At 27.4% G+C, this 26,698-nt stretch overlaps 5 protein-coding genes across 16 annotated transcripts in view; 3 read left to right on the plus strand and 2 right to left on the minus strand.

Moving 5' to 3' along the window:
- Positions 1–5,264, plus strand: part of LOC126916237 (neuronal calcium sensor 2) — a 66,522-nt gene extending 61,258 nt beyond the window's left edge. For all 6 annotated transcript variants that reach the window (XM_050721798.1, XM_050721797.1, XM_050721793.1 and 3 more), the window contains one exon: positions 44–5,264. In XM_050721798.1, the coding sequence (XP_050577755.1) occupies positions 44–220 (177 nt within the window). In that variant the 3' untranslated portion in view covers positions 221–5,264. The remainder of the gene's footprint in view (positions 1–43) is intronic.
- Positions 1–18,708, plus strand: part of LOC126916236 (neurocalcin homolog) — an 80,136-nt gene extending 61,428 nt beyond the window's left edge. Inside the window, exons 2-5 of the mRNA XM_050721792.1 lie at positions 10,338–10,549; positions 10,815–10,933; positions 11,280–11,468; positions 11,817–18,708. Coding sequence (XP_050577749.1) covers positions 10,480–10,549; positions 10,815–10,933; positions 11,280–11,468; positions 11,817–12,017 — 579 coding nt within the window. The 5' untranslated portion in view covers positions 10,338–10,479 and the 3' untranslated portion in view covers positions 12,018–18,708. The remainder of the gene's footprint in view (positions 1–10,337; positions 10,550–10,814; positions 10,934–11,279; positions 11,469–11,816) is intronic.
- A 104-nt stretch (positions 18,709–18,812) lies between these two features.
- On the minus strand, positions 18,813–21,315 carry LOC126916225 (NEDD8-activating enzyme E1 regulatory subunit). Of its 2 annotated transcripts, XM_050721757.1 has the most exons (8): positions 21,167–21,315; positions 20,790–20,954; positions 20,522–20,704; positions 19,945–20,440; positions 19,744–19,877; positions 19,463–19,665; positions 19,202–19,338; positions 18,813–19,126 (listed from the first exon to the last, which is right to left on the minus strand). In XM_050721757.1, the coding sequence occupies exons 1-8, from the start codon at positions 21,232–21,234 to the stop codon at positions 18,896–18,898; spliced, it is 1,617 nt and encodes a 538-aa protein (XP_050577714.1). In that variant the 5' UTR covers positions 21,235–21,315; the 3' UTR covers positions 18,813–18,895. The 2 variants fall into 2 exon arrangements, with proteins under 2 accessions (XP_050577714.1, XP_050577715.1); XM_050721758.1 differs by lacking the exon at positions 21,167–21,315 and having other exon boundaries at positions 20,522–20,693; positions 20,790–20,938.
- Positions 21,316–21,615: 300 nt separating this feature from the next.
- On the plus strand, positions 21,616–22,769 carry LOC126916239 (nucleoside diphosphate kinase 6-like). Of its 3 annotated transcripts, XM_050721800.1 has the most exons (4): positions 21,695–21,762; positions 21,862–21,940; positions 22,011–22,314; positions 22,383–22,769. In XM_050721800.1, exons 2-4 carry the CDS (start codon positions 21,911–21,913, stop codon positions 22,556–22,558), a joined length of 510 nt encoding a protein of 169 aa, XP_050577757.1. In that variant the 5' UTR covers positions 21,695–21,762; positions 21,862–21,910; the 3' UTR covers positions 22,559–22,769. The 3 variants fall into 3 exon arrangements, with proteins under 3 accessions (XP_050577758.1, XP_050577757.1, XP_050577756.1); XM_050721801.1 differs by lacking the exon at positions 21,862–21,940 and having other exon boundaries at positions 21,616–21,762; XM_050721799.1 differs by lacking the exon at positions 21,862–21,940 and having other exon boundaries at positions 21,758–21,861.
- On the minus strand, positions 22,456–25,965 carry LOC126916229 (probable serine/threonine-protein kinase DDB_G0282963). Of its 4 annotated transcripts, XM_050721781.1 has the most exons (7): positions 25,836–25,965; positions 25,368–25,732; positions 24,967–25,026; positions 24,299–24,842; positions 23,853–24,176; positions 23,529–23,665; positions 22,456–23,456 (listed from the first exon to the last, which is right to left on the minus strand). In XM_050721781.1, the coding sequence occupies exons 3-7, from the start codon at positions 24,998–25,000 to the stop codon at positions 23,296–23,298; spliced, it is 1,200 nt and encodes a 399-aa protein (XP_050577738.1). In that variant the 5' UTR covers positions 25,001–25,026; positions 25,368–25,732; positions 25,836–25,965; the 3' UTR covers positions 22,456–23,295. The 4 variants fall into 4 exon arrangements, with proteins under 4 accessions (XP_050577738.1, XP_050577740.1, XP_050577737.1 ...); XM_050721783.1 differs by having other exon boundaries at positions 25,538–25,949; XM_050721780.1 differs by having other exon boundaries at positions 25,368–25,949.
- Positions 25,966–26,698: the final 733 nt, after the last annotated feature.

Here is a 26,698-nt window from a genome sequence, read left to right on the forward strand (position 1 = left end):
AAACGAAACAAAAATTGAACAGATTATATTTTTCTATTTCTAGGCAATATACGACATGCTCGGTGCATGCTCGAGCAGCAGACCAGCAGACAGTGCAGAAGATAGAGCGAAAAATATATTTGCAAAAATGGATGAAAATAATGACGGTCAACTTACCGAGGAGGAATTTTTGAAAGGTTGCCTTCAAGACGAAGAGCTTTCAAAAATGCTGGCCCCTTAATTCCCGTGTTTTGTTTCGGGATCGATTATTAATAGTACACTGTTGTCAAAAAACATTCGTAAAATACCAACCGACCGAGCAACAGCGATGAAAGCAATTTCAGATACATCTGTCTTTCATACGAAACGTATTTGTTGTAGAATTATACATACATATACAGATGCACGTATTCGTACGCGCCCGTACACATGCATACACGCACAAATACACGGACACGCGCGTGCGCGCGGATATATTGCAGCATTACAATGGTTAATACGAAAACTTGATAGAACGCCTTTAATTCCCAGAATTGCAATTGGCAAAGAACAATAACTAAAGAATCGTTGTCTTTCTACGTCCTAATTTCGAGTCGAGTTAACGGAATCGAATAATTTCTCGAAAGAAATTCGTCGACGGATTACTTTTTAAGGAATCGAATTTAAGTGCTGTGAACGCGAGAGAAGTCTACCCTTGATCTGAATTTACAACCGGTGATACGAAGGAACTCATACATTGACTACTTGGAAAGTATCCAGCATTAGACATCCAAAAAATACACCCAATTTCTCAACAAAAAAAAACAAAAAAAAAAAACAAAAAAAAAAACACTTAGACTGTGAAGAGGACAACATCGGCAAGCAACGCTTTGCAATCATGACCATTTTAACATTTTATATAGTTGCAATTTCGTTGTTGGATGTAAACACAAAAGAAATATTTCAATGAGATTGCATTGAGGAGTTTAAACTGATGCTTCCGCGGCAAGTACCTTAAGATTGACGTTTAAGGTGAACGTTAATTACTAGACGTAATTTGACAGGATTTTTCAATGTTTCGTGATCGAACGGTTCAGACAGTTGCTCTCCCTTTATAATTTGAACAACGACGACAAAGTGCTAGGACATTTCGTGAGTGATGGTAACACAACGAATTGCAAGAGAGTACTGTCGAATAGGTAGAACAAATTTTCAATCGAGGAATGCAGTTTTATATTGCACGATATACTTCAAATGGTACATTTCACACCCAAAAAGGTATGTCATATTAACTAGTCAATAGTTAACTGATTAACATTTTCATTGAAATTTCTCTCGATCTATCTGTATAGAGTGTCTGGCAATGAAGAAAATATTTTCCAGGGTGATCGTACGTTATAAAATACTATGAAACTTAGAAATAAACAAATTGTATTTATATTTGCCGAATTACTAGGCTTCAAACATTATTTCGTTGGATATTCAAACTTCTATAATCAAGCAATATCGTTTGATTGTGATTGTGTTTCTGTTTTTAATTGCATTTTATTTGACAATATAAAATCATTCCTTCAAATTCTTCCTTTCAATCCTTTTTGTCAAACATTCTATACTTTTCAAAGATTTCACTGATTTGTCTTATACCAGTTTAAATACCGTAGGTACTGAACTTATTTTTTATTCATTCTACTAAAGATACATGCTACGCTATTTAAAATTTTCGTGAGTGTCACTGTATAATTTCTCATATACGTATTATAGTGAGTGTATAAAATATACGCGCGTCGTCTAAAACTAGAAGATAAATACAAAACATTTAAGTTGGCAATGTATATGCGTGCAATATAACATGTCTACAAAGAATACTTAGTGTTATTGTGTAATATGTATCAAGCACTACGTTCCTTAAAATTAGGGTAGTAATGGAATATATTCGACAGATAAAATCTATAGTTTAAAGGAGATTAAGGAACTTCATGTTGAATAAAAAATATGTCAACGATGTTGTCCCTTTAAATTTACTTGCAATAATTTAAGATGAAGGCATATAGATAATAATACATTAATCAGCTGGTAATAAGGAGATATGTTGTGAAAATTATAAAGTTTGTAACTCGTTAACTTCTTTCTGGTAAGGAAATATGGAAGCAAGGTAACCAGCTCTGAAATTTATACTACAACTGCTTACCAGCACGCATGCAATTTTCTGCTTTTTTTTCATTTCTAGGATCACGCGTAATAAGATAAAAATGCACGAGACGATTTTTCTCGAATCGGCAGCCAATCCGACTCTTACATTCAGTTATTTATTGGCACGAAAATATAAATGATTTATAAATTTTATTTTCAATTTAATTTTTTAATGAATTTACACACGTTGGCCGGGTCCGCAACTGAATCCCATAAAATTACCTTGTGCATTTTTAGCTTAATTCCGCTTATCCTTTTATGCATCCATGTGATTTTTCAGTTTCGTAATAAACTTCGATTTTATGCTTAATGTAGCTCAATGGAAATCAAAAGTATACCCATAAGCAGATTAATAATTTTATACAAAATCTTCCGCTCGACAAAATTAACTGTACAATTTTTTACAAGATTTATTTCTTTTATTTGTAAACGAAATAAGAAAGCAGAAAGCAATTCGAACGAAAAGTATGGCGTTAATGAACTTTATCCATGGTATTTCATTCTTATTTCGATTCCTTATTTTTTTCTTCTTTTTTTTTACATCAGAGTTATCTGTGATTTTTAAAGCCTATAGATCATTCATTACTACTTAGATAGATGAAATAAAAAAATAATTTTTGTTCTTGGAAGAAAGGTTGCCGACACAATACTTGAGATTTTACGAATTTATATAAATCACGGGTAAAATATCGTTTCATTAGGATTTGCTCGGAAGGTTTGTAAGCAGGAAGTAAGTAGGTATCTATGTACTAATATGCAGTTCGTGCAATTGATGTAAACAAAAATCGCTCGCGTTATCCGTATAGTTACATATATATTATGTATTGTATAGTAGATTAAGTACATATCATTGCCTCTTAAACGAAAATCGATCTGACGAAGTTTTCTTCGTGTTTTTACAACTTCGTGCTTCGATCATGCATACTACGATTTCAGTCAATTTTAAACGTGAACAAATTTTGTTCGTTAATACGATATTGGAGAAAAGATGCGACCTCACTCGCGCGCGCGCACACACTCCCAAAATCTTTAAATACGTAATTATACAGAGTGAATATATTATTCATTCACGGTATGATAAAAAAAAGAATGATCTTTATTCATTCGTTGCAATTTATATAATCAGTGACATTCGTTCATTTAAATATATCGGCACAATATTGATTTTTTTTTAAATGTCCTCAAATGGTGGCATTGACCATAAATAAACGTGATTTTGTATCGCATTATTTCATTTTGTTTCATACAAATTATAGTCGACTAATTATATAACTAATTGTTTAAAATGATAAGACAGAAAAAAATGAATAGAAATAGGAAACTATCGTATTATTATTAATTTATAGACATATTACAAGTATATGCATACATGTATGTTGAGATACTTTTCACGTTCTGTGTCCCTATTCGTGATCTTTCGCTTTGTCCCCAATAAATTGAAGGATAATGCGTAACAAAGCATCGCAATTCTCCTTAAATCGAAAGTGCAGCATTGACAATCGAAATAACAAGTTTCTTTATTGAAAGAGTCAATGGATATAGACGAAAAATTTTATAAAGCTTAAGAACAAACCCAAAGTGCATTATATATTACAAACACGTTGTTACATCTCAGTTTCCACCTTTGATTTTTGCAGCGTTCAATAATTAAAAATTAATTGCTCTCATAAAAGAATATATTAATAAAACCATCTAACTCTACGAGTAATCTGTTTTCTTCGTAAAGAAGTTATCTGTATTTTTTCATTTTTTCATGTTTTCTTGTACATACTGACATACGAAATACATTTTATAAGCCCACGTTTTATTAAAAATCTTTGAATCTTGTCAATCGATTTAACGATTTTAATACGTACGAAAGGGCCGTAACTCACCGGATAGTAAAAATATCACATTCAGTACGTACTCACATTTTATCTCCAATAAGTATTTTACTGAATTAATCTTAAATTACAAAAGTTCAGTATATTTAACAATCCCAATAATTTCGTAATATGTGTCAAAGTTATTAAAACGACAATTACTGTTACATCAACGTAATATACGCAGTAACAACTCAATGAACAATGCTTAATCACTTTGATGGAATATTCTACCGTTAATATATACCCGATAGAGGGATATTTTATGAAATCTACTGTGAAAACTATCCGAAAGTATAATCAATTGAAACTACGAATCTTACAAGCTAAACATGAGAAATTCAAATGCAAGCGAAAAATTGAATTACCTACGCTATTTCACAAATCTATACTATTTTATATTTTTCTACGCCATCCATTCTATCCTCCCTATACATTCAATCACACTTCCAACCTATTAAAAGGCACGCTTCTGTCTTTTTTTTTTTTTTTTTTTTTTTACTAATAATTATCACTAGAATGCGGATTTCTATGCATTTGTGGGAAATTTAAAGGTGCAAGAAATGCACAGAATGCGCATGACAGGCAAAAATATATAAAATATTCAAGATACAGTATTCTTCCATACAATTATAATATTTCGTAAGGGAAACAAAGCTTAGCTCCCACTCTTTAGTTGTATTCTTAAAAACATGGATTTTCATAAATATCAACAGTCTAATCACTCTTTCTACAACTTTTTGATAAATTATGCATTACAGCTATAAAACAAAACATTATAATTCAAATATACTCTATGTATTGCGCGATAAAGAGATTCGTGACAGTCCTCGAATGACACGGTAGACATTTTTTATTTTCAGGCCTTCTTCGAAAGTTAGGATCACACGGATCCTTTCAGAAGAAATGTGGTTTAGACCAGTTTTGCTTTCAATGTATGAAATATCATTGTTGCTTTTAGGGGTGCGATAAAAGTGTCTTATGTGAAATGATTGCATTCAAAAAGGGACATATTACGATATATAGAACGTATTCCTCTTCTTTTTTAAGTCTTTTAAATATATTTTAGGATAGGCAGCTTCTTTTGTCATATAATCTATTTTTTTACAATATTATTGACGATATTATGACAAAATTTAGCAATGTATTTATGCTTATATCTTTACATTTTGTATAAATACTTTCATGTAATTTATGTATTCTACGAGACTAATCTCCCATATATCTATTAATAAAGATACATTGATACCAATATATGGATATGGGTATGAATATGGATATAGGGATGAATATATGATGATTATTGTAACATGTAAACCCTTACGAAAGTCGAACTCGTTTGTTCGTTGTGCTGCTCGTGTAATAATCCGTAAGCTGTTGAAACATTCAAGCGAGAATTTCAATTCGAATTATACTTTCAAGTAAATGATTAATTTATTTAAAGAATAACCAATAAAATCCTGTTGTCATAATAATACACGAAATATATTTCGTGACTTTCAATTGCTTTGTATGTAAAAAAATTTTCAAAACTCTACTCACAAATTTTATATTCTTATTTCAAAAATTCTTCTAATTGAATAAACATTTTAATGATTTTCATTGGATCGAGTTACACGTAATACTTGTTAAAACTTTCCAAACGATGTAAATGAAATTTTTTAAATTTCATAAAACAAAATAAACTTCGCTTTCACGTTATTATCATAAATTAATGAATAATTAAAATTAATTCAAAATTCACGATACAATGATTTACATTACACAATTTATTATGATAACATTAATTTCAGAATTTCATTGTATATTTCATTCCGAACGCAATGGTACACGTATCATCAATGATGGTATATGGTTTGAAATTAAATGTAAAAATGGTATGAAGATACAAAAGAAAATATCGTTATTACATTCATGCTTATTTCTTTTATTTATAAAAATTGTTCTTTTTTTTGAAATTATATTATCACAAACGGATTTATGTAAATTACATTATTCAAAGTAGATCCGTATATTGCTCGAAAATTTGTTTAATTCTCACAGAATTATATTTGCTAAAAACATAATTATATATGTATATATTTGTGACAGAGAGAATATACTGCCGATTATTATTTCTGATTTTACATACTTCGACGTCGTTTCGACAATTTATTTAGTATATAGGCTCTTTAGGACCAGTAGTCTTCGATATATTTGAAGAATATATAGCCTTTGTAGAAATCTAAGATTAATAGATTGTAATAATGAACATAATTTGAACAGATACTTCAAAATATCTTCTCTACTATTCTTTCTCTACTTCTTCTCATTTGATGCTAATGCTGACGTTGTATAATGCTGCTTCTGCATCTACTTTCCATTTTTATGCTGACTATTAAATATGAACTTGATACTAAAGAAACAATATATATAAACTCTTCTATCATATTATGTAAATGAATTCCTTGTTGTTCCCTCAAAATCTTAAAATTCATACTTCGAATCTTTAAAGATGTCATTAATTTACCATCAAACCAATGAGTAGATTTCAAAATATAATCATAATAAAATTATTAGTTTGATGTTGTATAAATAAAATTGTTTAGAATCAATGTTTTCGAAATTCACCAGACTATGTAATTAACAACCAAAGGCTTTTAACAACTTAATCTCAATATAAGTTAATTAAGTTAAGAAAAATTCTTTTCTTAGAAAAAAGCAAGATCTGTAAAGAGATTTATTCGATAACTTATTAAATTTTTGTATACTTTGCTGGTGTCCAATCATATTAAATAGAACATTAAATTAAAAATGTAATAAATTATATGTAATAGCGTCATAAAGTATGTGATAGTTATGTGTTACATTTATTTTCCAAGAGCAAGAAAAAGACTAAAAAATAAATAAATATATTTCGGTGGAAAGATTTATGAAATGTATAATAACAAGTAAGAGGTAGTTCAATGTGCAATTGAACGATAATTATATTCGTATCGTTTAGTATAAGGTTATTAAATAAGATTGTAAATTTATTTGAAATCACAATCAACGATTTGACAAAATCTTATGACTGTATATTTTATGGCCTTGTTATCTTATAAATTGAAAGGTTTGAGGTATACGTACTTCTTCCAAAAACCAGCATGTTTACACAGTTTTATTATAGATTATTTTGTAGTCTTTAGATTTTCGAATCTCTGTGTCTCTTCAGAAACGTGTAATTAAAAATTGTATATGCATTCGTTATACTCATTAAATAATGTAAAATGTGTGAAAGGAAACGAGATATATATATATATATATATATATATATATATATATATTTGCTAACGTAGTAACATTGATTTTGCTGATATTAAAATTCTTATGTAATCTAGTTAATACGCGCCACAGTACTGTATGAATTTTGTACATACAGTATATTTCAAGAAGGGTGCGAAATAACGTCCTTTAAGAAAAGTTTCACCGACTTTTATCTGTAGTTATTTAATATACATATGTATGCGTTCTTTTAACGAGAATCTTGCATAGGGCACAAACATGTTCGATTTTCAAGAACACTGTATACAAGGTCTAAGAAATTCATTAAGTTGGTTTTTTGCCTAATGATTAAAAATCTTAAAATAACATGTTAAAAGGAAGGAAAATAATGATTCAAAATAATTTAAAGAACTATAAAAATGATATATATATATGTTCTTTAGAAATAACCTATTATTTGAATAAACCGAATTTTGCTATTATGTATTTTATTCCAATCATTAAATTACAAATTTAGTATTATGAATTAATGTATGTTACAATTAATGCGTTACATTTACCAAAAAAGTTATGAGACAAAAAGGCAGCTGCTACACTTGTTATGTATGTGCGTGTGTGTATATATATACATATACATACTATATATAACATTTCTTAATGTACATTTAAATTTTTCCATAAGGAAAAAAAATAATTTTTTTTCAAATCCATTTGATCTAATCGTAGATCTTACTATAACAATGTAGCTAAACGCAATTAATTCCGCGATTTTAAAGAAAACTGGGACGGGTCACATATTGTGGAAAATGAAATCTACCATATTTTTGTAACAGTCTATAAAATAGTTTCAAGAATATTTTTATTTTATCGCACATTCATTTCATGCAATAAACTGTTTTATCGTTAACAAATATCATCCAACATAAAATACATGGAAGAAATTTCTGTAAACAGATAATTTTGCAACAAGTACCTGAATTTCAGTATTCGATTTTGGTATTATATCAGACCAATCAACCCATTTTTCTTTGAAATCTCAATAGAAATTCGAAAAGAATGTCTTGCATCTTGTTACATACATAAAAGTTTGTTCTAAATCATATTTGTCATCGCTTCTGCGTACTTTTATAATCTGTTAGAGTCGCCGTATAATCTTTGGATCACAAAATAAGAAAATTCGTAGTTCAAATTACGTATTACGTACGTAATATGTAATTACATATAAGATGCAATTAATAAAATTAATCAAACGATGACCGATGGTTTCTATTCATAACTTACTAAAATAAAGTATTAAAACTATTATTCAGTTTCAGAGCAGCAAGAAATATTCGTGATCCAATGATTAATCGTACTTATAAGATCGGTAGTTCACTTCTAAAACACGCATCTTGAAATTGACATTCATTATGCTGCAAATTAAAGCGTACTATTACATTTATTTTGTGACATTTTAGTAGTATGAATTATTTCTGAGATACGAGTATATCGATTAATTAATTGATATTAATAAACGTGCGTATTTCATGATACAGGTATATGTAATGCGTCAGTATGAACATTATACGATGGGTCGACATAAAAATAGATAGAGGAGAATGTGTTTTACAAGAATTACTTAACGCCATCCATACATTTGCTTAAAATTATGTAGATTATCGGTGGTAAGAATTTTACAGAACATTGTCAACCGCAACGGATAATATTATGAATCTAAATATCATTAACATACATTATTAATCGTGTCTGATGACCATTTTTGATTCTCGGTTACTTTTAAGTGTTGAGAACCAAATGAGAATAATAGAACTTGCTAGAGACAAAATGATATTAATTTAAAATACGACTCAGTCACATAATTTTTGTCCTTCACAGAGAAAATTTTAAATAACGTACAAATTGTAATCATAGGACTACAAGCTACTCATGGATAATTTATTATTTTATTATTAATCGAGTCTCCCTTTAAATTGAAACTAAATGAATGTCTTTTTTAGATTTTAATTCTTTTTCTTTAAATAATCTAAAATACAATATAAAATATTGTGTATACAAAGAAATGCTTTCAGACTTGAACAGACACCGACATAATTCCAGAAACATGTTTTTTAAATTTTACACCTTTAATTCACGTTCGTAATACACGTGAATGGTCTAATAAGATCTAATATATATATGTACTTATTACGTCAGCACGATACTTATTAATATTTCGTTTAAACAATTAAACATAATTTGTTCGTAAATAGTATGCATCGCGAAAAAAAACGAAAAATATCGACATTACTCATCATTACTAATAATATTATAATAATAAATCACAGTATGCTATAAATGTATTATCATTCTTATTGTTGTTGTTGTTGTTATTGTTGTTGTTGTAATCATTGTTGTTGATGTTATTATTACTATCATCATTATTATTGTTGTTGTTGTTATTATTATTGTTATTGTTATTGTTACTATCATCATCATTGTTATTATTATCGTGGTTGTTGTTATTGTTATCATTATCATCATTATTATTGTTATACTATCATCGACGTTCTTTTATCAAAATTGCTGTTTCTTCTATATTTCTTTTTATCATTACTAGAGCCACATTAACATTTTGTTTGTTTTGTAACAATGGTGTGGATGTGTATGACTTTATAGGTGCAAATATAATGTTAACAGTTCGGTTTTTGTGGTGTATGGTGGATCTATACTACCGTTCAGAAGTATAAAAGACAAAAATTACTGCGGTTAATTAAAAATCATTTAGTCAGAAATCAGCAGGTGTGCGGGTACTTTTGAACGATAGTGCATAAAGAAGTGCACGTTGCATAGCTGTTTCATCTCGCCGCCTCGTCAAGTCGATAAAGGATTGAAACAATATCAGCGAGTCCATCATCTACTCCGTAGTCATATATCTTCCTCCTTTCTCCTCTTCCATCTCTCTTTGAATATGATTCATGAATGTACACATGTTTTCTATGGCCAATGAAGAAAACCGCAAAAGCCTGGTTTCCACTGAGATCATGTAATTCGACAATTTTTTAAACAAATAGGTACAAACACTTATGTACTCTTTCTTGTTTACAGGCGTGCCTGGTGGAAACTACCAGCCACGAAGTGCCTGTTTTAAACGGCACCAGTAGAATAGTAGACTAGTTAGTGCTTAATTATCCACTAATTGAATTCTGAGACCCCTCGACGGAATTTTAAAAGGGGACTTCGAATAACCATGGGAAAACAAAACAGCAAACTGAAGCCAGAAGTACTAGAAGACCTCAAACAAAATACGGAATTCTCAGGTAGATTTTCATCAATTTTGTTCATATATGTATTTCATTTAACATTCAATTCGATAATAAATAATTCGAAATTCAGTTAACTAATATTTTTTTCACTTTAATCCTATCTAACAGCTAAAAACAAACTCAATAAATCTAAAACTTCTAACAAAGAACTAGGGGGAGTCGGGATTTAACTTTTTAATTTTTATTTGCACATCTCATCGTCAGGCAGATTCATTCAACGTAATACCAACTCAATGAGAAAATGTATGTCTTTTTAAAGATGCTGAAATCCAAGAATGGTACAAAGGCTTCTTGAAGGATTGTCCGAGTGGGCACCTCAGCGTAGAAGAATTTAAAAAAATATATGGAAATTTCTTCCCGTACGGTGATGCCTCTAAGGTAAATTAAATTATTGATTTATAAAATTTATTGAAAGTATACACGTATTAATTAAATAAAATTAATTCATCTGACAAACGATAGAACTTATAATTTTTACAATTTTTCAAAGTATTAATTACTATCAAGCAATCATCTTAACTAATTTTCAAAATGACTGGTTCCAATTTTCTTCTTCTTTTATTACTAAAATTACTAAAGGCACGACTTTCATTAACATTGAAATATGCTTATTTATATACATTGTATCGTAATTATAACTATTTATATACAGTGTATTGTTCTTGTACTGATAAGGAAATTTGAGATTGTTCCATCATATTATTCACAAATATGTTACGCGTAGTTTGCAGAACATGTATTCAGAACATTCGACGCGAATGGGGATGGAACAATCGACTTTCGAGAATTTCTATGCGCTCTCAGCGTAACATCTCGTGGTAAACTGGAACAGAAATTAAAGTGGGCCTTCAGCATGTACGATCTGGATGGTAATGGTTATATTTCGCGGCAAGAAATGCTGGAAATTGTAACGGTAAGGATGAAACGATTACGAGGAAAGAAAGCTCAATTTTGATAATTTTGCGATACTGGGCTATGAAGATCTCAAATATCCGATTAATGTATCCATTATGATCGGAAAACGATTTACCAAACAGTAAAAAACAAGATCACAAATATCTTAATTCATTTTAATGCAATCTAATGTCTAGTTAATAGTGGCTTGAAAAATGGCAAAAGAATATAATAATAATAGATTCTTTTTCTCAGCCTCCAGGCCATGAAAAGGGACCCGGTTTACAATTAACTCTTAAATTCAAACAAATACTCGTATTTAAATTATATCTAAATACTCATATAAAAATACTGCTCTACTTATCAGGCAATCTATAAAATGGTGGGGTCCGTAATGAAAATGCCGGAAGATGAATCTACGCCAGAAAAAAGAACCGACAAGATATTCCGACAGATGGATAAAAACAAGGATGGCAAATTATCGCTCGACGAGTTCATAGAAGGGGCAAAAAGTGATCCGTCTATCGTGCGACTGTTGCAGTGCGATCCTAGTGCACAAGCTCAGTGAGGCCCTGGGCTATTACGCAAGTATTACTGTGTCATCTATATAACAAGGTCGGGACCCGGTCCGATAATGTCCACTAGAAATAAAGCAAATAGAAAAGTTACGTTCATAAAGAAATATCCTGGATCTGAAGGATTCACTTGGAAATCTATCAAAGCATTATTGTTATAATTTAATTCTCTTTATTTAGAAAGATATTTACTTACAAAAATTAATTAATGATAAACCAGAAGAATTCTATTCCTCTCAGAAATTATTATAGTTAATTTTATTTTCTTATGAATCGTAATAAATGGTATAGAAAACATTTGATAGGTTTTCACGTGATATATCTTTACGTAATTATTTACTAAAAAATATAAGTGGTAGAAATAAGAGACATTTGTAAATTGGACCGGAACCCGAATAAGTCCAGGGCCTCCGGGCCCATGGCGCTTGCGCATACCGCAAGCTAGTCTACAAGACTAGTCCAGTCGCTCCGTCTCGTAAACGGATCGGTTTTAACACAACAAGTTTCATATATTTCGATAGTACTATGCTGCGTAGGGACGAATGACTTGTGAAGCTATCGAGAGATCGCGAGAATTTTGATTCGTAATAATTCTAAACAAACATAGAAATATAGAATATAAAACATGAAATACCACATATTTCTACGTACGTAGACGTTATGTAGACGGACATACTACATATGTTACCTGGATCTTGTGGTTGCTTTTTTTTGATAATTCTAACTATATGTTCCTTTTCGTTTTTGTTATTCGATCACGCTAGTTAGAAAATTATTTAATCTTATATTATTTTTTCTATTTTTTCGATGCTCGCAATCTTACGGAACACTCATAAAAACTGATTTTTACAAAAGCTCGATGTTGTTGAACAATATTTTTTACGATATAATTGCCTTTAAATACTGTTGACCTTCTTTTAACGAGATGATTATATATTAGCTACATATTATGATATATTATTACGTATATTAACGTTATCATATGTTCGCGACCTTCAGTTAAAATTAAACATTATAAATAATGCCCCTCGTCGACACGTTCTCGAGTAATCGTTTTTAGCACAAGTCCCCGTCATACGCAGCTTAAGGGTAAATTAATCTTTAAATGCGTTACATGATTTTTGTAAGCTATTTGCAAAAGCATATTTTATATTAAAAGATAGTAAACGTTTATAATTTTAGCAAAACGCTTTTGATTTTTCAGTACACGCTGTTGTAAAACTGTTAATTACCGAAAAGACTTATTTACGTGGTATCGTACTATATTAGCAACGAATTTAAGCAATTAATGGTCATCGAAATAACAAAGGTCATTGGAAAAGGGTATAAAGCGAAAAGTCTCTTGTTCAACGAAATATCATGCTTTTAGAATGCATGTGTAATATGAAGTTTTGTTCTTCTTTATAGATACGTAACATTTGCTCAAATAGCCATTATGTTTCATTTTATTAATAAATAGCAAAAATGTATAATAAAAGACTGTGAAAATATTGGTATGTTAAGGTTAATTGAAATATAATACAATTAAATATTTTTGTAGCTTTAAACACATATTTTTTTCTATTCTAATATTCTACATTAATTTAAATAATTACTTAAAATTTCCGTAAAATTAGATTGTTCCAAGAGCTACACCCCCGTGACCTTTGTTACAATTGCTTTATTAATACACGTTAATTTTGATAGAATAAATTCAGCTAGAAGAATAGAGTAAAATTAATCGTCTTCTCGTAAAAGAAGGAAAAAGTGTAAAATATCATTGCCTATTCAAGTAACTGAATTCATGACGATTTTCAGTTGCTTTTGAGCTACTGAAAACCTACCAAGATTTCGAGCCGAATGGAAGATTTGGACAAAAAGAAATGATGGAAAAAGAAGCAAATGACGCAGAAATGACAAAGAAAATAAAATGAAAAATGGGAAGCCGAAAGAATCACGCTCACGCGCATAAACTGTTTTAGAGATTTATTTTTACGAGTGCGTATGTCGCGTGTACGTGTGCGAACATGCTATGTGTGCGACTAAGTATTTTAATGTGCATTTGCGCGTATGCATACGAATAGAGAAGAAGAAGCAGCGAATAGTACAGAGTAGCAAAGAATATGAAAGGAATAATGAGATACAAAACTTTATATAAGGACTACAACAAACCTAGACTTAAAAACAGATGCAAAAAAGAAATAGCGAATAATATAAAATCTCCCATTAGCTATTGTTCAATTAGAATCAATTATTTTATCACACATTACATATATGTATACGCGACATTGTAACTCTGTTCATTTTTTATCGGTGATACGACATAACAATTTACTGATTCTTTAATTATAATATGATCGATTTATAACAGAATTTTCATTAATTGCGCAGAAGAAGATATACATTTGTAAATTTTCATTTATATTTCGACAAATCTTGAAAGATTCATCGTTGTTCTTTATACGTTATTATTTTTCCCGATATATGAAGATATGATAACCGTTATTTTTGTAATTTTTCTGCCCTGCTTGGTATCACTGAAGGAAATGACCAATACACATATGTTATGATTTTGCACTTGGTCGTTACACTAGCAGTATTGTTTTACAGAAGAGCAACATATTATAAAGATACAAATATGTACATATATACACCCCACATATATATATATATATATATATATATATATATATATATATATATATATATATATATATATGTATATATATATATATATTTGTATCAACACATATGTATACCTATTATACTTTCTAAGATGTACATTCTTTCATCTTGTGCTCATTAATAATTAAGGATAAAGACTACATAGTTATATCTTTTATCCACATAGTCACTGTATAAATTAAATAACCTCATTAAAATTAATATATAAGATTCTAAAATAAATCTTGAATTTTTCTCGCTATTCAATAGGACATAAATAGCAACACGAAAGGAAAAAATTAGTAATTATAAAAAAAAATGATGACTTTGCCTTCTGAAATATACAAAAAGAAAGAGAAGGGAAAATGAAGAAAATTCTATTTAGATAAAGTAGAATCGATATTTTACATTCAGTACTAGTTGACACACAAAATGTAATTATTGTATCTTAAAACAGGAGAAGCAATAAGCAAGAAAAAAAATAAATAAATCGCGACTAAATTAGCACGATTTTAAAATCGATAATGTCGTGTAATTTTTATAATTTCACAGTCGCCCAGTATTTAACAATTTTCTAACAGTTTTTTTATGAAACAAACACGTAAGATGGATATTAAGTCGTGTCAATTCGTTAAAACACGAGTAGTATTAGTCGGTTAATATAATTCATGAATTGAAAAATAGAAGGAAGAAACATTTTGCGATGAATTAAAAGCTATTGAATTGTATGTAATTAAAAAGTTATCTAAACGTACCGTTGTATATATTAATTCTTTCTTCTCATTACGTATTCTTCCTTTAATTTATTCCAAAAAATTTTGTTTTCTATCTTATACTTTATAACGATTTTAATTTATTGTTAAAATCATTTTCAACTTATATTATTTTATATGTGACTAGATAATATTAAATTTATATAGAAAAATGATTTTTTGTTAATTTATTTTTAACTTAAAAGATAGTTTCATTAATTGCAATGTAGTATTAGCAAAAATTTGAATACAACATTTTGTCTATTCAATATCTATTAAATTGCTTAAATCATTTTTAGAAAATTTTAAAAATGAGCCATTAAATAATCAATTAAATGACATAACAACAGGTATATGCACAAAATAATTTCAACAATGTAAGATGAATGTATTTAAATACGCAAATATCAGGAATGTGACAAGTGTATATAAATATATTTAATTGTATTGTAAACATGAAAGTTTTAAATTGTGACAGATGCAACAAAAGCAATTTATTTGAAATCTACTATTCTTTCCATGATTATTATATATGTATGTATATAAATACATTTTGTTTCTGTCAATAGCACTTATAAAATGTTTTCAAGTATTATACATTCAAACTGAAAAAAATGGAATAATTTGTAATTAAAACACAAAAGTTGATTTATTTGCTGCAAAATTTTCATTCTTATATATTTAATATGTAATCATAGTAGTAAAGAAAAAGTTATAATAACTTCATTTACATTTAAATTTTATAAATTTTCGAAAGATAAAATATTCTTGAAACCTTTAATGGTACAACTATTTCATTAAATTTATTTCTTATGTTGAAATTCTATATTTTATTGCTAATGACATTTTACATAGTTAATTTATTAAAATGACAAGTATCAGAATGTATTTTTAAAAAGGAAGAAAGAATAAAACATTAAAAGTATACCTTCTATAAGAAAATGTATGCTTAATGATGAAGGATGAAGGAGGAAAAAATAAAGGAAAAAATAATACTGTGAAATGAATATGAAATATAAGTTCAAAATTCTGCAATTAAGAATGTAAATTTCAACATTCAAGAATTCTCATAAAGTAGTTATATGTACTTCATTTTTTTAGACATTAGATACAATATATATATTAAATAATATAAATTTTGTTCAAATTTATTTAAAAAAAGATATCAGTGATGGCAGAAAAGTTATAGCCATTAAGGGTTCCTTTGATATTCTAAAGAAAACTATATCTTACGAAAGAATATTTGTAAACTTCGTTAAATTTATTGCTAAAAATTTACTATACTGCTATACCATGCTGATTTATTATAACCCAAGTCAATTGAAAAATCACATGTTACATACTATTGTTCAAATATATGTTATATATTGTTATCGAAAATAACATTTTTATGAATTTCTATGCTGGAATAAGGATTGCAACTAGTAAAATAATATTGAAATAGCATTTACTGCTCGTGTTTGTCGTGATATTTCTTCCTAAACTATATAATTTCTTTCTAAAGATAAGATGTATAAAATTCGAATCCAATTACTGAGTGATGATTTTATCTCCTTCCAATAACACTTCATGATTTAATCGTTAAGAAAAAATAAAATTTATGCCAGAACTATATAGTAACCTTAACACTTTTTCTCTCTATCTTTTAGCATGAAAAGAAATACCTAACACTTTTCTTTCTGTGGGTTTAATAAATGTCAACATTTGTTGCATATTAAAATTTATCTATACTATATTATGATTTTTGCCTAATATTTTAATATTCCTAATAAATTAGAGATTGTTCTTTAGAATGTCAACAGTATAACAGATTACTAATATTTCTTGTACCAGAACCTATCACAGAAACTTTAATAATACTTCTAACATAGTTGGTCTTATTAATAACTCATGCCTTGAAAATTTTCTGCACTTATAAAAGTCTTCTGATACCCATCTTAATAATGATTACAATGGAGTCGTATAGTTTCACAATTAAATAATGTTATACATGCAATATATACATTATCCAAGACAGTATTGTTTTAATTCATAAAAATCTCATTCTTTTCTTTGTTACTATATCGTCATTATTCTTTATATAACAAATTATTTATGCCCATATTTGAGTAAAATAATTCTGTACTCACAAAAGTGATATTTTTATAGCAAAAGATAAGAATACCTACTGTGTATGTTTAATAAAGAATATAAAACAATAAGTGTGTTAATATGTAAGGAAATATGAAAATTTAAAAATAATCATATAAATAATTTTTTAAGTCATTTATTGTTGCACAAGTATTTGTTCCATTCATAAATGGATAATAATTAAAATTCATAAACAAACTATACGGCTCAAATTTTAACAAACAAAGAAGGTAATAAATGAAATCCTTCAAGTACACACCAAAGATTGTAATCCTCTACCGGTGTTTCTCTCATACATTAAAAATAGATGTTCTCCTATTGATATTAATATTGTATCTTTCTTCTTTTACCAATTACTTGTTCATGGTAACTCTGTAATCTTTTGTAATTCTTGATGTCTTCAAAAGTTGAGTATTTTTAAAATCTTTCATCTGTTTCTCTTATGTAGAATTTCACTTGATTGTCTATGGCTCAATATTTTTTATCACTAGGAATTATTAACAGATTTCGTTTAAGTCTATATATTTATTGGTGCTGAGTGTGTATGTGAAGTACAAAATGTATATTATTAATTTTATGTTCATCATTATTACTAAAATCGTTTTGTCAAACTTTTGCTTAACCACTTCTGTGTCAATATCTTTTTAAAGAAATCTATGTAAACCATTGATTATTAAATACAAGCAAAAATTTATTTAAAAAATGTCATGTTAAAAGTAATAAAATAATTAATAATTCCTGATCAGATACTGAAATGGCTCATGCAAAAGTAAAATATTACAATTTTATATTGTGGTATCCCCAATTATAACAAATAATTAATTAGTTAATTCAGTATATAGTTAATTTACAATCTGTGTAACAGTATAATATAAGATACTAATATTGTACAAAGCAAAAGAATTAAAAATCAAAGCACAATTCATCATTTTATTGTTATATTGAGACTAGAACACCGGTAAAATATTTGCGTACAATATTGGTTGTAAGACATGAAATATTAATTTGCTTTATGCCTTAGACATATTTACTATAAATTAAAATAATAGTTTGTCATAAGTAATGGTTATTAATAGTGATTTATTATTATATATAAGGATAAAATAATTTGTGTATCAATTAATTATTACATTAAAGTGTTGATATTATACTCGTTCAACCTGAGTTTTAATATATCCTAAAACATTTCTAAGTCACATTTCGTGACGTTTTTCCATTTTTATAAAATGTATTTTTAAAATGTCATTATATTATATACAGTCATAAAATGAACAAAATTTATTATGTAAATTATAAAATTGTATATTTTTATTTTATACAGGAGCATAATTTACTATTTAATAATATTAAAAGAAAAATATTCCAGAACTTGAAGTCACTGCATCATATATAAAGGTATTATGAACTGGTTTATATTGATTTGTAACAAATTTTATAACTTCTTGAGCTGCAAGGCCACCTAAAAATGCTGATACTGAATGCAACTCCGCTCCGCCAAATCGACAAAATTCATGAACATAATCATCTTTTACCAATGGTCCACATCCCCATTCATTCAGTAACTTTGTTATGCATGCCTAAACAAAAAGGACAATTATATAATAATATTCATATTTTTTCCTATTAAAATAATTATTTTATATGAAACATACCTTAAGCTTAACTATATCAGGTTCTACTTGATCATCAAATTCTCCAGGATATGAATTATATTCTGTTTGAAATTTTTCAACTCCCCTAAGAACAACATAATAAATCATCATACTCTCGGGATTTTCTAAACATTGCACTGAAAAGAGTAGAAAATTATTAATTACTAAATTATGTCACTCACAGGATGTTTAATATTTTTAAAACTGTACAATTATTTTTAATCATTCTGCTTCCAAATTTTATAAGTTGTTATATAGTACCTATATTGCTTGCATCAAAAATTTTAGAATCATATTCATCTGCGATACACGTTCCCCTTTGGACGTGTATGTTCAAAGCATGTCTGCAGAACAACTTGACATCCCTTTCAGAAATGGAATCTGAAGATTTTCCTAATTGTCGTAACAATTGCAATGTACGTCGCCATACTGCTTCTGCATCAACTATCGCTTGTTTGTGATATCTATAATAAATAAATTTATCTAAATATACTAGAAAAACGATATCTTTATAATAAATGTCTTATAATAAAGAATCTCACATTTGCTGAAATGTTATATATTTTTCCGTATCTGCTGTCATATCTGGCAAAGTACCTTTTAATGGTAGTAATCCACCTCCCTCATTTTCAACAAAATCTTTTATTGCTTTAGCTATAATCCAAAATGAACTACTCTAAAAGTATATTAAATTAGTTTAAAGTAATATTATTCACTTGCATGATAATACTTTTTTGTTATACCTTAGCTGTTAAATTGATGCATTTATCATCATTAAGAATATTCATTACATTCTCAGGGATTTCAGTACATCCTATACATGTATTAACAGCTTTAATAGCTTCTTCAAAATTTTCTTCACTATTTGCAGTATCATTCTCATCTCTTCTCATTCCTTCTTTTATCATTTCTTTTAATTGGCTTTTTTCTTTGTAAGTTTTTGGTAATTCCCCATTATTTAGAATCCAATTTTCTAAAAATTTGTACAATATAACTAAGTATGGTATATGAGAGTGATCTTTAAAACTCAGTTCATCTAAATTTATGGAATCAAGATGCTTCTTTAATGTCTCAAATGGTTTATCTAAACGCAAATCTGGAGTTTCATTGTCTGGATGTGTTTCTATGACTGTATGTTCCTTTATTTGAATCCTCATATATGCAATAAATCCTATACTTCTACACACTATTAAAGGTATGTTTAATTCCCAAAGCCTTTGTGACAGAAGAATTAAAGATCTGAAAATTTTTTCTTTTAAAATATATAATTTAAAATAAGTCAAGTCTCTGCAATAATTTATTATTTATAATGATTCTTACTTTTCAACTAATGAAGTAGCTACAACAACAGTAAAATTGTTGAAAAAGTCAGGACTGTTGCATAAAATTTCTTCAGGTTCCTCATCTATATAATCACCTCTAACATCAGAATTTAATTCTAACAACATTTGTGTTGCAACCTGTGCTCTTGATTTCCCAATACAGTCTGCTTCTAGAAAGAAACTATTTAAAAATACACATTAAATAAATTTAAAATATTTTGATACAACTCTTTTATGTATAATTATTAACATCTCTGCATACATACTTTGCCCCAATATCTTCATTAGTAACCTTTTTTCCATCTACAATTGTAAATGCTCCAATGCCTGGTAAGACTAAGGATTTTAAAATTTCCGTACCAAGGCCTGTAGCATTTATGACACAAACATGTGCACTTTCTAACGCAGTTTGACCATGATCACCCCATAACCTATATGTTGATATTATTAATATATTAATATTATAACTAAATTAATTAACTTATTACAAAATTTAATTATTTGTCAGGCTGATTAAAGAAAATTATTTTATTATAAATATACAATTACTTCCAATTACCTTTCTGATCCTGAAATAGGATAGGTTTTATATATCTATAATATATAAAATATATACCTTAATGTATATGTATAAAATCTATACCTTAATTGTCTATCATATTTTCTGTTTCTTTCAGATTGTTCTGGTGATTTCGGTGCTGGTGATGCCATAAGGATAGACTAATAAAAACGAAATAATAACACAACACTTTAGTTCAGATGGATTACACTTCTGATCAAACTATCAAACTGACATACACAAAACAACCATAAGCGCAAATTTACTTATAAACTTTCACAAATCGTCATGAATAAAGTAGTTTCATAGATAGAACATCATAAGAAAAAAAAGTAACCCTTTACAACCTGAAAAGTTCAGTTTTAAATTTTATTGTACGATTTATTGAAATAAATAGTAATTAACCTCCACACATATATTATTACAGTTGTAATACTGAGTTATTGCAGATAAAATAATCATATATATCACATTGATTAAATTGATGTATATGTATGTGTTTGGTACATATAATTTATACTCCTGACAAATATAAACAATATTGTATGTAACTTATATTTTGTCATAAACCTCATTTATTATGTTGCGGGTTGATCATACATCGTACACCATGCTTTTGAATAAAAAGTTTAAAGTTATTTTTATTGCACTATGAAAATTTTCATTTTTTTACAGAAATGGTAGGTAATTAAAATATTGAAATGCAATCAAAAACATATCTTCAATTAACTTTGGCAATAATTAAACCACATGTTGTTAAATCTCCTTTTGTGCTTCAGGTAAGAGGATATAACTTAAATTTAATGCAAATTTGAGACATATATACAAATGTATACTTTTAAATGGCAGCAAAATAGGGTTGGTGGAACAGTTTATTTCCATTTCTGAATAAGATTATGGTAATATTTAAATATTATTATAATTTCAGAAAATTCGAGATTCAATAATTGACAATAACTTAAAAATTGTCAGATCACGTAGGACAATAATTACTCAAAAAGAAGCAGTGTTATTTTATGAAGAACACAAAGAAAAGTTCTTTTACAATCGTCTTCTGACATTTATGTGTAGTGGCCCATCAGATATTTATATTTTAACAGATCACAATGCTATTGCTAAGTGGAGACAATTAATGGGTCCTACAAAAGTTTATCAGGCACAATATACTGCCCGTGATACAATTCGAGGAATGTATGGTCTATCAGATACAAGAAATGCAACGCATGGTTCTGGTATACTCTTCATTTTATAAATACCCATCTATGTTATTTGTGTATAATATAAAAAAGTGTTCTTTTAGATTCAGTTGCATCTGCAGAGAGAGAAATAAGAATATTCTTTAGTGATTTTAATTTTAAGAAATGGTACGAACATGATGAAAAATATTATAATTTAGGTCAAATTCATTTTGATCCAGTAGCTTTTGTACATACTATTAACACGAGTTTCCCTAATAAAGAACAAGTTACAAAGTAAATATTGTAAATAAAGTATTACTAAATATTTAATAATACAGAATTTTACAAAAGTTGTGTATATTATATACAGTTACTAAATATAAATATACATACATATATATGTATATCTATGTAGATGATGTATAATAATTCAGCACCTGACACAGAAATACCTTCAATATTTAGGAACAATAAAATAAGTTGATATAAATGTATATTTTGTAATCTTATTTTGGTTTGCTCTTTACTTGAGATTTAATAGAAGTACCCTTTATTTTTATACGAACTTATCAAGGATTAATCTTAATTTTCTCATATTACCTTTTTATATTTAATTATGTATTATCATTAATAAATAACATTTGAAGTTATGAGACATTAAACTTAGTTTCTAAATATACAAATAAAATCGATATACTTTCTTTTTAGCGATATTGATCAAAAGGTTTCTTCTTGTTCTTTGGTTAAATATGTAGTTAGTTGAATAATCAAGTATACGAGTATTTCAATTGAAAAAAGAAAACTGTTATATGTATATGAACTTATTTCATCACTTTCGAGTGCTGCTAAAAAGCATTTCTTAACTATCTTTTTAATTCTTTATGAAACTTCATCAGTTTTTGAGAGAAGCTTTTGGGATATTAATGTTTGATTTGATGAACTTTACAAATTGGTAAAGCTCCATTGAAAAATAAGGGAAAATAATTCCTGTTTCTTATACATTAAATTATATAACTGTATATAAAAAATAATAATTTAAGCATTCATTTTTACATAAACTTTTGGTCTTGAGAAAACTTTTATCCCTTCTTCTAATTTGTTCAGTTGTTTCTCTATTTCAATTTTTCGTCGCTGCGCCCTAAGGGTATCCACTTTTATAGGCATCATATTTAATTCAGTTACATAATCTTGGTAATCTAGAATAGTAATATTAATTTAAATAAACCACGATTTTACTTTAAAAAAAACTTAATTTTTAAATCACGTACTCTTTTTTAACATTTGCAATGTCTCCTTACGCTCATTATCAGGTAATGGAACATGTCCATTTGGACAGTTAGGATCCAATTCTTCTACTTTAGCTCTCTGTACCCTTTCTTGAATTTCCTTTCTGTTCTTAATATATCTAATCAAATAGTTTTTCAACAAAAAAGTTTTAGTCAGAAGATTTAAAATATAAGAAATAAAATTAAAAATGGTATGTACAAATTATAGATCACTGATATAATAATTGTTATTTGTAGTAAAAAATATAAGAAAAAAATCAAATCAATGAATAATAATAAATATATGTATAATACATATTTACATACTTTGGAACTACACCCATGCGATAATTTGTAGGAAGATTGTTATTATTACTATTATTATTGATGTTGTTATTCATTTGGGTTGCTATCTTGTTAGTTGCAGTGGTATGTTCTTTGTTTAATTTAATAAAATTTACTTCTTCTTTAGATAATACAAATTTGGAACTTTTTGTATCATTTTTAGCTTGTGTATTTTTTTCAACAACTCGAATATCTCCTTGATCTAAAGGTGAATTTGTTATACTTCTTGAAGATACATTAATTTCTTCATTTGTATTATCTTTATTTATTGATTCATAACGATTTAAATATTTTTTTGAAGGGTACCTACACAGAGAAATTATTATTAGCAAACTTTAGACTACTATAATAACAATAATAATGATAATGACCTGTACACAAAAATAGAAAATAAAATAACTCTGAATAAAATATACAAATATACATACTTAACTATTCCTTCAGAAAATAGATCATCAATTTCCTGTGTGTCCAATGTCTGAATACCTTGATTTCTAACTTTAATTTGAACCTTTATATTATTGTCAGTATCTCCGATTGATTTATATGAGAAATTAGGATTTGATGAAATATTCTCATGTAATTTCTGCGTACATTTATGTAATCCTTTATTTTCCTTTTTTCTTTCTTTAATTAACAAATTATTACTTGTTGAATGTATTGTCTTTTTCATAAAAATATTATCTTTGTCTAATGTTGAGGCACTTATTTTCTTACACAATTCTTGATGCTGATCTAATTTACTATTTACACTTGTATTCGCATTATCATGTTTTTTTGTTTGAAGATTTGTATTAACTTTTGGTAAAACATTATTATTTTGATTATTACTATAATTATTATTATTAATTGTTCTACGGTTGGATATTTGTGATTTTTGTACATCTTTTGTTCCTTTATTAATATGTAAGTGATCTATACGACGAAGATTTTTGACATTTTCATGTATGAAATTTTTTCCTTTTACTGATTCTAAAAAAGAAAATATTAATTACTAAATAATTTGCAATAAAAATGTAGATAACAATCATTACAAATAATAGTAAATATAAAGTTACTATTTTAATATTAATAAATAATTTTGTAAAAGACATACTTGAATCAGGAAAAATGCCTTTTAGCGTTGTCATGTCCAATTGTTATTTAATAACACTGCCTAAAAGTGATATTTTTTCTTTCTTCGTTAATCCATAAAATAAACAATTATGATTGTAATATTTATAACTGAATAATTTTTAATGCATAATTTCCTTTACTATTAGCGTTACTAAATAAACAATGTTGTTTATAACTCGAAATATACAATATATAAAAATGATTAGAAAAACAGTATAGCCAACACAATTATTAAATTTATTCTGCTGGGAATTTGTATAAGGTATTGAAAATCATTTTTGTATCCATTTTATGAAAATATACAAAATAATTCTTAGAAGAAAGCCTAATTGTGATCATTTTAAATGAACAAAAAAGAAATTGTATAAAAATGATGTTTACCTAATTAATGAGATTATTATTCAGTAATATAATTTTATTAAAACGGATCAGAACATTCAAAAAGCACATTTGCTTTTTTTTTATGAGATTACACAATGCTTTTACACGAATTGATTTCTTAAATAATTTTGTCATAATTATAACATATGTATTTATAATATGATACACATTGCAATCATTTTTTATAGGCTATCCAACGTGTTGAGTTGATTGAAGTAAATAAAACAACGTGATCAGGATCCAGATAAAACAGGATTGCTTCACAATCTTGAGATATTATAAAATAGAAATACTCCGAAATAGCTTTTGAAGAATGTCTTCCTTCGATGAAAACTACAACTTTGCATACTGAAGGAAAATATAAACTATAAAATAGGAAATATAAAATTACATTCTCGAATGTTAAATTTCTAAGTAGAGGAACCGGACATATTCGTCAAACTAATTTCAGAAAATATATTTCTTAACCTTTAACCAAATATATCAAATTAGGAAGCATAGATAAATCTTTTCTACACTAACGAATACAAATCTGTTCTTGAAAATCATAATTTGTTAGGGACTATAGACTAGCCCACGATCGTTGCATATGACTGCACCGGCCAATAACTAGAGCTTCATATACCTTGTGACCAATATCTTTTCCCCTAATAATTTAATTCATTAAATTGACTACAATACATTTGCTGCATCTTTAAATAAATTTTAATGGAATAAAATCTTGTATATATATTATATTCAAGTTAAAAGTATTATTGTATATAATAAAAAAAATATTAGTGGAAGATATATTATTCAGATCACTTTTTATTATAATTTTTTAGATAACAAAATTTTATTATTTCGTATTGTTTTAGTTACTGCGTTAATAAAAATATTTATATATTAAAATAAAATTAAAAATGAAGCTACCTTTAAAGTAGTACAATTTATTATTTTTTATACTCATCTTTACTCGAAAATACGATTAGAAACAATAATACCAGATTATATCAGTAATTATGATGAAACTTATATATGCAAAATATATATGTATTTTAAACTATATACTTTCTGTGACTTATTGTATATTATATATTTTTATATAAATAATTGATTACGAAATGATTAATCAAATATGTTATCAATTTTTAAAAATTGTTATTTGAAAGAGAATTATGTAAAAAACAAAATTAACTTTAGGATATAAACGACACATGATCATGTATTTAGAGTTAGACTTGCGAAAATACCAGTGTAGCTTCTTTATTTAAATTGATTTTAACATTTTAACAATTATTAAATAATATGAATGAAGTATAAATAATAACACGTGTTTAAAGTGAACGCTT

The sequence above is a fragment of the Bombus affinis genome, chromosome 5, assembly GCF_024516045.1.
Source record: "Bombus affinis isolate iyBomAffi1 chromosome 5, iyBomAffi1.2, whole genome shotgun sequence".
NCBI lineage: Eukaryota > Metazoa > Arthropoda > Insecta > Hymenoptera > Apidae > Bombus > Bombus affinis.

Bases quoted from the DNA above. Each gene is read 5' to 3' on its own strand.
- LOC126916225 (XM_050721757.1), bottom strand. From the start codon at position 21,234: ATGGCATCACCAGCACCGAAATCACCAGAACAATCTGAAAGAAACAGA. The intron at 20,705-20,789 runs GTATGTATGCAG...ATTTTTAAATAG, and splicing joins AATGAAGATATTGGGGCAAA to TTTCTTTCTAGAAGCAGACT. The intron at 20,441-20,521 runs GTAAGAATCATT...AAAAATTTTCAG, and splicing joins GCTACTTCATTAGTTGAAAA to ATCTTTAATTCTTCTGTCAC.
- LOC126916239 (XM_050721799.1), top strand. From the start codon at position 21,784: ATGCAATCAAAAACATATCTTCAATTAACTTTGGCAATAATTAAACCA. The intron at 21,862-22,010 runs GTAAGAGGATAT...TTATAATTTCAG, and splicing joins AATCTCCTTTTGTGCTTCAG to AAAATTCGAGATTCAATAAT. The intron at 22,315-22,382 runs GTATACTCTTCA...GTGTTCTTTTAG, and splicing joins AAATGCAACGCATGGTTCTG to ATTCAGTTGCATCTGCAGAG.
- LOC126916229 (XM_050721781.1), bottom strand. From the start codon at position 25,000: ATGACAACGCTAAAAGGCATTTTTCCTGATTCAA. The intron at 24,177-24,298 runs GTATGTATATTT...TTCTCTGTGTAG, and splicing joins TTTTCTGAAGGAATAGTTAA to GTACCCTTCAAAAAAATATT. The intron at 23,457-23,528 runs GTACGTGATTTA...TTACTATTCTAG, and splicing joins ATTGCAAATGTTAAAAAAGA to ATTACCAAGATTATGTAACT.